Here is a 12,156-nt window from a genome sequence, read left to right as displayed (position 1 = left end):
TGTAAAACAATATAACACTGTGAGAAGATAATGTAGGAGAATAACTTCATGACCTTGAGGTAGGGAAGGATAATTTTAAATAAGACACAAAAAGCACTAACCACAAAGGAAAGATTGATCTAGTGGACTGCATTAAAATTAAAAACGTTGGGTCATTAAAAGACCATTAAAAGTATCAAAAGACAATCATAGGGTAATATATTTGCATGACTGAAAAAGGTTTATGTCTAAAGTATAAAATGGTCAAGAAATTTGAACAGGTACTGCAGAGTAGAGGGTATCCAAGTAGCCAGTAAACATATACAAAGGCCATCAATCTTATTAAAATAGGGGAATACAAATTAACCACACTGATATCAATAGTCACATTTTGATATAAAATTTAAAAGATTGAATATAATAAGCATTAGGAAATGTGTGGAGTACAGAGAGCTTGTTATACACTAGGCTCAGAATATAAATTGATGCAATACTTTGAAACACTGACATTGTCTCCCAGATACATAATCCCCTGCCCAAACTGTGTGCAAAAACTTACAAAAAGGCACAAGAATGTTCATTGCAGTGTTATTTGTATCAGCCCCAAACCATAAACAGTTCAAATGTTCACTAACAGAATAGATGAAGTACAGTATATTCATACAGTGAAATATTATGGAGGAGTGAAAATGGACAGATTACAGCTACCATACAAAATGTAGATCAACCTTATAAATATGTTGAACCAAAGTAACCAAACATGAAGGAATTGTATGATTCCATTTTTATAAATCAAAACAAGCAAAACTAATCTGTGGGTTGGTAGTCATGACAGTGATTGCCTTTGAGGAAGAGCAAGAGGAGTAGTGATTGGCAGGAGGCGTGCAGGGAACTTGTAGGTGTAGGAAATGTCTGTTTCTTACCCAGGGTGATCACGTGGGTGTTTATGTGTTCACTTATGACAATTCATTTAGATACATGTTTGCACACTTTTTATGCGTGTGTTATATTTCAATAAAAAGTTTAAAAATACTGCACGGAGACATCATTTTCACCTCTCAGTGGGAAAGATCAAAACATTTGATAACACATTGTTGGCAAGGGAACTTCCTGCTGTTGGGAGCTGTGTTATAAGGATCTGTTTAGAGGATGAAGCTTTGACATAACAATCCCACTTCCAGGGATTTATACTACAGATATGCTTGCTAATATACAGGTTTAGTAATTGTAATGTTGTAATAGCAAGAGATTGGAAACAACCAAATTTTCATAAATTTGTAAGCATTTGTAATATAGCCATATAATGTGGTGCTATGCAGTTATAAAATATGTGAAAAACACTGTGTAATGATATAAAAAGATCTCTTAAGTTAAAATAGTGTGTTATACAATTGCAAATAATACATAAAACGGGCTACACTTTTTGTGTAAAAAGATGCAGAGGAAAGACTATATGTATTTGTTTGAATGTGCATGAAACATCTTTGAAAAGGTATTAACTACAGTATTCCTCTCCTGTGGGAAAGGAGGACTGGATGGTTGGAGATGGGTGTGGGGGACTTTCTCTGCATTCTCTTGTAACTCTGCATTTTGAACCATATATTACCTATTGCATTAAAATATTATTTGAACTCTTTGGAAATTTAATAATCAAATTTTCTTTTTCTCTTCAGACATGGCAAATATGTATGTCTTACTTCGTGCTGTGTCCACTGGTTTACCTCATATGATTCAGGAGCTGCAAAATCATATCCATGATGAGGGCCTTAGAGCAACCAGTAATCTTACTCAGGAAAATGTGAGTTATATAAGGAGCTGGGATGTTTTTCTCTTAATCAGAATATCATGGAGTTTTTCTTTTGACTTCACTATTTTAAACAATGGCAGAAGAGTCCTACCATGATAACAAATGAAACATATTTATTAAAATATGTTTTAAACCTATAGTTTGTTGTCCTTATTTTGGAATTACCGTATTATTAGAAAGTCATTGAATGAGATAGGCTTCTTAGTTATACTGATGTGTTCATTTAGCAATTGTTAATTAACTTCTCACAGAAAAATATGTTTGCTGTTTGTAAATGATTGTGTTTCTATGTAACTGGCATTAATAGTTATAGTAGTAATGGTATCTATCAAAGGCAGTATAGGCAAATTACAATTTGCTTTCTTTATAAATGCTCTGAATTTGGTAGTCCAGGAAGCAAATTTAAATTAAAACAATCTTCCCTAAATATATGCTTACTACCCAGAATATCCAGCAGTATCCTCATGTTCCTAACACCCATCTTTCTGAAGAGTTCCTTGTCAGTCAAATGACTGTTTACAACAAGGTGTCTTTCTTCTCAATATGTGTTCGTATCATCAAATCTTTTTGGATCACCGCCTTTGTTATCACTAGTGATGGCTTGACAAATAAGATAGACATGACATGAAATGTTACTTCTTTCTCTTCCTGAAGTAGAGCTTTTGGCTCTTCATTTGCAGTAATCTCTATATGGATATCATTGTTTAGGAGCATTTATTAAATGCTCATCACTCCAGTGATTTTTATATCCTGCCACAGTAATGGTTTTGACACACTAATAAGTTTTCCATTTTTGTAAAGCCTAGGTTTATTAATCTATATTTTTTAGATTCTGGGTTAAATGGTACTAGGCAAAGAGGCAGAGATTGGTGTCAAGGACAAGGGGGTGGAAGTGTAAGAGAATACATTTGTAGTAGACCCAAATAATTTTAGCTGACATAGTTCCCTCCATTAAGATCAAAAACTCACTTTTGCACTGCTAGATACTTCTTCCCTCTGAGATGTAGGGAATTGTACTGCTTAGTTCCAGGAGTCTCTGTTTTCACAGATTCTGGCTTTTTAACTCTCCTTTCCCTCTCAGCCTTCAGTAGCTTTGAAGGCAGTTTTTGTTTATATAATCCTCTATGAAAGTGATAGGCCTGGTAGTTGAGAGGCTGTATCTTGTTACCCTTAAGATACGGTATTCCAACACAGAAGTGTTTTTAGTCGGTTTTTCTGGTAGAAGAACTAGAGTCCTGCATTTCAATGATGTTGAATGACAAGCTAATTTCCATACCAAAGGTTTAGATTTTTAAAGCCATCTTAGTTAAAAACATTTTTGAGGGTCTGTATGTAGATATATATCTAGATATCTAGTTATCTAGATATCTAGATATATAATGTGTATATAACATTAATTTGCTTGGGAAAAACTTTACACGTAATGAAGCAATTCTTTAGTGAGCCTAATTTTATCCTTCTTAAAATGTGATTTTGTACTTTGTATTTCATATTTGTAGATGCCAACACTATTTGTGGAGTCAGTTTTGGAAGTACATGGTAAATTTGTTCAACTAATCAACACTGTTTTAAATGGTGATCAGCACTTTATGAGTGCATTGGATAAGGTAACTTTTTAATCTGTTTATATAATTCTATTTAATCACTATTCTTTAGGCAGTTTCAGAATTTGAGCTTCTAACTGATTATGTGTATGACCTCTAATCTAGACAAAGTCAAAATTGAAATATAACTTTTCTTTTTTTCTTTTTCTTTTTCTTTTTTAATGTTTTTTATTTATTTTTTGAGAGAAAAAGAACAAACAGGGGAGGGGCAGAGAGAGGAGGGAACAGAGGATCCAAAGAGGGTTTTGCACTGACAGGTGACAGCAACAAGCCCATTGCGGGGCTTGAACTCATGGACTGCAAGATCATGACCTGAGCCAAAGTCAGACGCTCAACCGACAGAGCCACCCAGGCGCCCCAAAATAAAACTTTTAGATTAATAACTGAGTGGTTAAATCAAATGTTTGAATTATATGGGAATTGAATTTCCCATGAGTATGCAATATAGGGGAAATTTTTAATAAACTAGTATCTTCAAAAATGCATGTGTAATTTTAATATTCTTTAGTAGTGATTTTTCCTTTAAATATAATACTTAGGCTACTGTATTTGAAATATTTGAAATAACGATGATATTTGAAAGAAAAATAAATACGTTTTACAAACTTTTGGATTTTAGTATACCTTAAAGGAAACTTTGCTTACATAGCTATTGTAAGATTTTTTAAAATGTAGTCTTATTTTATCTGTGTTCAAATAGCAATAATGAGTTATCGAGAATATTTTCAGTAGGAACAATATATATAATTTTTATGTAGTTACCATGAGGAATAGAGTTAGAGAAATTTACCCTGTGTTAAATATGAAAACAAGAACACTACCATCAGAATGCTGTGTTTTGTGTGAGGCACTCATTTTTGGATTTACAGATAATAACATTCTCTGTTGAACCATCTGCACTTTTCCCCTATTCCTGGGGACTGATTATTGGTCTGTTTTCTTATGTAGGCCCTTACATCAGTTGTAAATTACAGAGAACCCAAGTCTGTTTGCAAAGCACCTGAACTGGTAAGTTTGATGATTGTTTAAAAATAATCTTACGGAAAATCAGTATTAGAAAAAGAAAACTGAGGAGAACATCAAATTAATTTGCTTTTGTAGTCTCTTTCAGAAAAATAGATGAAATTAAATTATTAAAAATAAAAGTGATTATATACATTGTGTATAATTTGGCATGTATTTAAGGAATGCAATTGGCCATATGCTGAAGCCTTTTTTGTTTTTTAAGGAATAACTGAAGGAGAAAATATTCCATTTTACGTTTGGGGTTTAAAATATGTTTGCTTTGAAATAATTTGCATTAGGGATTTTTTTTTATCTGAACTCTAAAAAAAATTGATGGTAAGTTTTTGATAGCCTAAAAGAAAAGTACTTATTTAACATAATAAATTACAGAGCCTCTCAAAACTCATCTAGGTGTTCTTTTGAAACTTACATTATTTGTATCAATGCTTTATTGGTCACTACATGTTGATTAGATTTTTGGGTTGTTTCTACGTGTTTTTGTTTTTGTTGTTGTTTTGGTTTTTACCTTAACACCTATATTTTAAGGTCATGTTCATGTTTTTAAAATAAAAGCTTTAGGATGCCAGAGACCCTGTCCATTGATCTTATTTTGTATTTTTGCCACCTTGCCTCCTTTGAGGCATGATATGTACAGAAGGGCCCTTTCTAAAATTTACTGTCAATTTCTACTTCAGCTTGCCAAGTACTGTGACAACTTACTAAAGAAGTCAGCGAAGGGGATGACTGAGAATGAAGTAGAAGACAAACTCACGAGCTTCATCACTGTTTTCAAGTATATCGATGATAAAGATGTTTTTCAAAAGGTAAGTTATAAATAAGGAAGTTATATTTGTGTTTCAGTCTGCTTTGATTTAGTTTTGAACTTTAAATCATCAGAAAGGAAGTAATCTTTAAAAAAATTTTTTAATGTAGTTCTACGCAAGAATGCTGGCGAAGCGTTTAATTCACGGGTTATCTATGTCTATGGATTCTGAAGAAGCCATGATCAATAAATTAAAGGTAATTTAAGCCTGTGATCTAATGTCCTAAAAATTATTCCACTAGCACATAAATATATTTATTTGCAGCATTATATGTAGTAACGAAATCTTTCATCAATAGGTAATTGGTTAAAATGTAGAATGTATATTTGTGTGGTGGGATATGCAAATTCTGCATTGAAAGGACAAAATCCCTCTCTATATATTGATATAAAATTATCCACAATATATAAACAGTATTAATTTTACAAAAGACTTGTATTACTTATAAATGAATACACCGAAATTATTCTTTTAAGTACAAGTTTTGGAGTACAGTTGAATTTCATTTTTCCTTTGTAAATATTTCTACATCATTTTAGCTTATGGACTGATGAGATAAGTAGTAGCTGGTTCTTATCCTGCGTTATTCAGTAGTTGATCATTTTCCTATATAGTAGACACAGAATATAATATGTGGTCCTTTTTAAATATATCAATAACTTTTTAAATTTTAAAAATGATGTTAACACAAAGCGTTTTGTATCCCAAGACTAGAGATCCAAATTTTCTGACCTGGTGATGACAGAGTTTTAAATAATTTCAAAGAGGTAGATTTCAATAGATGGCATTAAAAATATGTCTAAATACCCTCCTTTTTAAATTGACTACTGGCTCAAATATTCCCAGTCATCTTTCATGTGTGTTTGATACTATATATAAACCTTAAAAGGTGTCTTACACATAGTGGACATTTTGTAGTGTTGAAATAGGATATATGAATTTATAGAAAAGTTTTTGTTTTAAAGAGAAATTTATTGTTTCATAAATATGTGTTCTCATTTATTCTGCATTTAAACAGAAAAATTTTTGGGGCGCCTGGGTGGCGCAGTCGGTTAAGCGTCCGACTTCAGCCAGGTCACGATCTCGCGGTCCGTGAGTTCGAGCCCCGCGTCGGGCTGTGGGCTGATGGCTCGGAGCCTGGAGCCTGTTTCCGATTCTGTGTCTCCCTCTCTCTCTGCCCCTCCCCCGTTCATGCTCTGTCTCTCTCTGTCCCCAAAATAAATAAACGTTGAAAAAAATATATTAAAACAAAAAAAAATGTTTAAACAGAAAAATTTTTTTGAAAGGTTTTGTTTTGAGTAGCTGCTTTAGATTATGAATAATATAGGCCTCTGGTGTAAATATACAAGCAGGATGTTTGACTGTAGACCTATCACATTCTTTTAATAATCAATGTGGTTTTTTATTTTTATTTTTAAAAACTGTTTCTTTTACAGCAAGCCTGTGGTTATGAGTTTACCAGCAAGCTTCATCGGATGTATACAGATATGAGTGTCAGTGCTGATCTCAACAATAAGTTCAACAATTTTATCAAAAATCAAGACACAGTAATAGATTTGGGAATTAGTTTTCAAATATATGTTCTACAGGTATGACTAACCATTTCAAAAACTCTGATACAAAGGATTAATAATGGATGCCTGATTACATTTCTTTCAGTCAGTGGATGCTATCTTCTAAAGTTACATGTTATAGTGATTTGGAATGAACTATGTCATGATAGAAATGTTGATGGGCTTTATCAACATTTTAAGGGAGATAAAAAAAAAGGGGGGGCTTTAGTTGCTTAAATCATTTTAAAAATATTTACTTTTAAGTTAGATATTTATTTGTTTAACTTTTTTCCTTATAGGCTGGTGCATGGCCTCTTACTCAGGCTCCTTCATCTACATTTGCAATTCCCCAGGAATTGGAAAAAAGTGTACAGATGGTAAGTTTGCAGAAAATATATTAGAAGACCAAAGAAATTTTAATAATTGTCTTCACGTTATATTTAAATATTTTTACAAAGCCTTGAGGGCTCATGTGATATAAAAGTATATTCACAAATTATAGTTAGTCTGCCTTGTAGGAAAAATGTAAATTATTGTGGTTCCTAATATTAAAACTAAAATGCTAAAGCAGTGCCTTGGTTGCTCAGTCAGTTAAATACTAAGTTGGCTAAATGCTAAGGGGTTGCTAGGGTGGCCAAGTCAGACTCTTAATTTTGGCTTAGGTCATGATCTCAAGGTTAGTGAGACTGAGCCCCATGTCAGGCTCTGCACTAACAGCACAGAGCCTGATTGGAATTCTCTCTCTCCCTCTCTTTCTGCCCCTCCTCTTTTCATTTTCTCTGTCTCTCTGTCTCTCTGTCTCTCTCTTGCTCTCTCAAGGTAAATAAACTAAAAAAAAAAACTAAAATGCTAAGTGTGTCATCCGGTTCTTTGTCAAGTGTGTCTCATTTTTATTAAATCTGTTATCTGCTCTTAAGCAGTTTTAAATTACAGAAATTTTGATATTAGAAGACAGCTTAGAACACAATACTTAAAATGATCATTTTCTAATTTTTCATTCAGTTTTGGAGCCATTTTTGAGCCTCCACATTTATCCCCTGTGATAGTTATTTTTATTTCTGGACTGTGATTTAGGTAAATATATGGAATGTGAAATAACCTAGAAAAAATGCCTTAAAGTGCAACTGTAAATAAACCTTACAATGCTTACCAAAAAGCTTTTAAAAAGACTGTAGAGACTGTATCTTTACAGCTTTATTGAGCTATAATTCGTATAACATATGTCTTAGCCTGTTCAGGCTGCTCTAACTAACAAAAGACCACAGCCTGGGTGGCTTATAAACAACAGAAATTTATTTCTCACCGTTCTGGACGCTGGAAACCTAAGAACAGGGTGCCGGCGTGATTGGGTGAGGGCCATGTTCAGGCCACAGACTTCTTGTGTCCTCACATGGTAGAAGGCACTAAGGAGCTCTGTGAGGTCTCTCTTCTATTAGCACTAATCCTGTTCCTGAGGGTCCCATACTTATGATCCAAGCACCTCCCAGAGGCCTCATCTCCTAATACCATCACATTGGGCATTAGGATTTTAGCATAGGAATTTGGGAGGGACACAGATGTTCAAACCATAGCACTATACAATTCACCCATTTAACATGTACAATTTCAGTGGTTTTTAGTATATTCACAGTTGTGCAACCATCACACAATCCATTTTAAAACATTTTTATTACCCCAAAATCACCCCTCCAAAACCCCCTACCCATTTGTAGTCATTCCTCATTTTTCCTTAACTCCCTTCACCACTCCACTCATCCCGAAGCAGTCTACTTTCTTTCTCTATAGATTTGCCTATTCTGGACATCTCATACAGAGTCATATCATTTGTGACTGACTTCATTCACTCAGCATAATGTCAAGGTTCATCCCATGTTATAACATGTATCAGTAGTTAATTCCTTTTTATTGCCAAATAATATTCTCTTGTATGGATGTACCACATATGTGTCCGTTCATCAGTTGATGGACATTTGGGTGGTTTCCGCCTTTTTAATATATGCATAATGCTGCTGTGAACATTTGTGTACAAGTTTTTTAGTGGACATGTTTTCATTTCTCTTGCAACTAACCCTTTTTGATTTACTAACTCACCAAAAGAGGTTTCTTATTTCTTGACTGATTAGAAGTTTGGGTAGCATTTTTTTCTAGAGAAATCTTCATTATTGTTTATAGTCCCTTATTTGGACACTAATTTAAGGTTGTTCATGAACCAGTGGGTTATGCATATGTTATGAAGTTAAAAATGAAAATGGTATTTCATTACACTATTCCCTAGAGATATATGTAATGGATATTTTGAGTCATGTTTTAAAGTAAGTATGTTTTTTGTTTCTTTCAAAATAAGCATTATAAATAACAGTACAGGCTTTGGAATCATAGTTTTTTATTTTATATTCCTATCCTGCTATTTACTATGTATGCTCTGTGACTTTGGGCACATAACTTTCTAATATTTTAACTGATAAGAGGACTACCTCAGAGTGCTGATACAAAGATAAAATGAGATCATGTAAAGCGCTTAGCCTGGTGTATAATAAGTACTCAATAAATGGTAGCTAATATAGAAGAAGTAACAGTTATAGTAGTAATGGTAATAGCAGAGTTAGAGTAGTGTAACCAACCAGGTAGATTTCAAGATACTAGGCATAAGGTAGGCTTTCAAAATAGGAGTTGAACTTAGGGACTTCTTGCATCTTCCTTAGAAAGGCATGGTGGCACGACCATCTTAGAAACTACATGAAGAAAAGCATTCATTTGGGTGGGCATAGTGTGAGCCCAGGTTAGTACGGATTTTGCAAAAAGGATAGATGCAAGCTAGGAGTAGGGGTTGGGTAGCCAGGTAAGGCATTTTGATGTATTTGTGATCTGGCAAGTGGAAGAAAATTAACCTCTCATCTTTGACAGTATTAAAACTTACTTCTTAAGGGCCCAAATTTTTGAATCACAATTAAGGCAGAGAACAGGTGCTGCCACAAATAGTTTCCTTTTAACTTTATGTTGTTTTTTTTCTCTCCTCTTGAAATAATCATTTTCCAACATCAGGTTTTTAAACGCTTCAGCCTTTATTAATGTATAACTTTTATCAGGTTTCACTTTCCTCACTTATAAACAGCGGGTTTTTTTTTCTGACTATTTATGATTCCAAGAATATTGTCCTCTCCATTTGGATTTTCGCTAATTACCAGTAGAGGGAGTTTGTCCTCCTATTTTTTTCCTAGTAAATCCAAGGGTTCAGTTACATAGGAATGAAAATCCATCTGTGTACTTAACAGTGTACATTTTTACATGTAAATAATTCATCTTGCCTTAGTGATCTTTTCTATATTTTACATCTTAAAATATGTAGTTATTTTACAAAAAATTTACTTTCATTTTACACATGTGAATCTTAAAACTATAGAAATTAAACTTTAATTAAAAATAATTTATTTTGGGGGTGCCCGGGTGGCTCAGTCGGTTAAGCGTCCGACTTCGGCTCAGGTCATGATATCGCGATCCGAGTTCAAGCCCCGCATCGGGCTCTGTGCTGACTGCTCAGAGCCTGGAGTCTGTTTCAGATTCTGTGTCTCCCTCTCTCTCTGACCCTCCCCTGTTCATGCTCTGTCTCTCTCTGTCTCAAAAATAAATAAACGTTAAAAAACTAAAACAATAAAAAATAATTTATTTTTGCATATTAGACCATTAACTCTTGTTATATTTCCTTTGTACGTGGTCCAGAAATCTGAATAATACTGAAGAAATATAATCTGTATTAATTCAGCTCTCTATTAGAAGTGAATAGGAATTATTCATTTTTAAGGCCTCTTGAGTTCTAATTAATACCCTCAAACGGCATTTAAAAGATGCTGTCCTAGCCTGTTACTTATTTTAAAATTAGAAGTTGAAGCAAGACATATTTTTTACTACTAAACTTTGGTAACATAATTGTTTAATGATATAATGAAGCAAAGTTTTATAGCTTTTATCTTTGAATACCAGATGAATATTATAATATTTCCATTTGGAACTGAGACTTTTTGTTCTTGATGATTTACAGAAATGAAAATCTTTATAATCAGATTTTAAATTTAAGGTAAAAGAATGTTTTCTGTTGATATATCTATATCATTATCAATAAAACTTGACTGATAGATCTAGGAGTATAAAGAGGCAAGGCATGTGCCTTCAGAGCTTGGAATATACATCCTGGAGCTAGTTTTGCACTTAAATAATTTATAAAGAGCATTTTAAAGTTTGATTTTCTTGATTTCAAAATGTTTTATTTTGCTTTTGTCCACAAATTCATTGTAAATTATTCATCATAAAATTATGAGTTATGTAGTAGTAATTGAATTTATTGACACCCCTGGAGATGATTAGTCAAAGCCCGCTTCTAGGATTCTTTGATGACATTATTTTGACTTTTCTCTTTGTCTAGATTAGAACCAAGCAGAAAATCTTAAGTATTTTAGGTGCCAGGCATTTCCTATTTATCATGCTATTGGAGGGAAAGCGTGCTGAACAAGTTTTAGCTTCCCAGGACCAGGCAAACTTGGAATAAACTGCTGAAAAGAATTCACTAATTCTCTTGGCTGACAGCTATAAACTTCTGCTGTAAAGAGTGAAAGTATGCAGCTGGCAGGTCAAACATTGGTGATTGCTTTATTGAAACTTTGTTTTGGGAATAAAAAAGGTTAAGTTTGATATACAGATAAAAGCTTTAGGTGTAACTATTACCTGTGGCACATCATGGCTGAAAGTATGTCCATAATTCTGAATTGTGACATGATGTGTTTATTTTTTAGTGTTATAATGAAATTGAGGTTTGTTTTCTTTACATTTCAGCATTGTTTTCTCACTATAAATTATGTACTGGCTCTTTAAAAGGTACTTTTTGGATTGATGTCCTACAATTATACATTCAGTTCAAGGAAGATGTTTTTTAATTTTCAAAGCTACAATAATAGAATGTTAATTTTTTTATAATAATATCAACAAAAGAAGATACAAAGATGAGTACCTTGAAACTTTGTATTTGTGTTTGGATGTAAAGTTAAATTGTAGATGTCACCTTATAGGTAACCACAGAAATATTAATCAACCTGTCACTTTAGCAAGGGTATATATGTTGGGAAATAGGAGATTAGAAATGAAGGTATGATTTCCATTTTCATATTGGAAATATATGATGATGTTTTTGGTCTGTAGTTTGTATTTGTAAAGTCCAAATGGCTGTCATTCCAAACTCAAAATGAATCATTGGCTATGTCATTTCTGAATTTATACAAATAGTCAACTGTACAGGGCTGTGGTTTAGTGGAGAGAATCCTGGACAAAGTTGTAAGTGAAAAGAGCTGGACTAATAATTGTAAGATCTTGGTCAGGGACTTGCCATGGATATGTTT

General features: G+C 33.3%; 1 protein-coding gene across 8 annotated transcripts in view; it reads left to right on the top strand.

Annotated features, from left to right (window-relative positions):
* Window positions 1–12,156, top strand: part of CUL2 (cullin 2) — a 155,109-nt gene that overhangs the window by 131,457 nt on the left and 11,496 nt on the right. For all 8 annotated transcript variants that reach the window (XM_053225516.1, XM_015063576.3, XM_027073807.2 and 5 more), the window contains 7 exons: window positions 1,653–1,777; window positions 3,286–3,393; window positions 4,339–4,398; window positions 5,091–5,219; window positions 5,329–5,415; window positions 6,656–6,808; window positions 7,072–7,149. In XM_053225516.1, coding sequence (XP_053081491.1) covers window positions 1,653–1,777; window positions 3,286–3,393; window positions 4,339–4,398; window positions 5,091–5,219; window positions 5,329–5,415; window positions 6,656–6,808; window positions 7,072–7,149 — 740 coding nt within the window. The remainder of the gene's footprint in view (window positions 1–1,652; window positions 1,778–3,285; window positions 3,394–4,338; window positions 4,399–5,090; window positions 5,220–5,328; window positions 5,416–6,655; window positions 6,809–7,071; window positions 7,150–12,156) is intronic.

Source organism: Acinonyx jubatus, chromosome B4 (genome assembly GCF_027475565.1).
Source record: "Acinonyx jubatus isolate Ajub_Pintada_27869175 chromosome B4, VMU_Ajub_asm_v1.0, whole genome shotgun sequence".
NCBI classification, from domain to species: domain Eukaryota; kingdom Metazoa; phylum Chordata; class Mammalia; order Carnivora; family Felidae; genus Acinonyx; species Acinonyx jubatus.
This window is presented reverse-complemented; position numbering and strand designations above follow the sequence as displayed.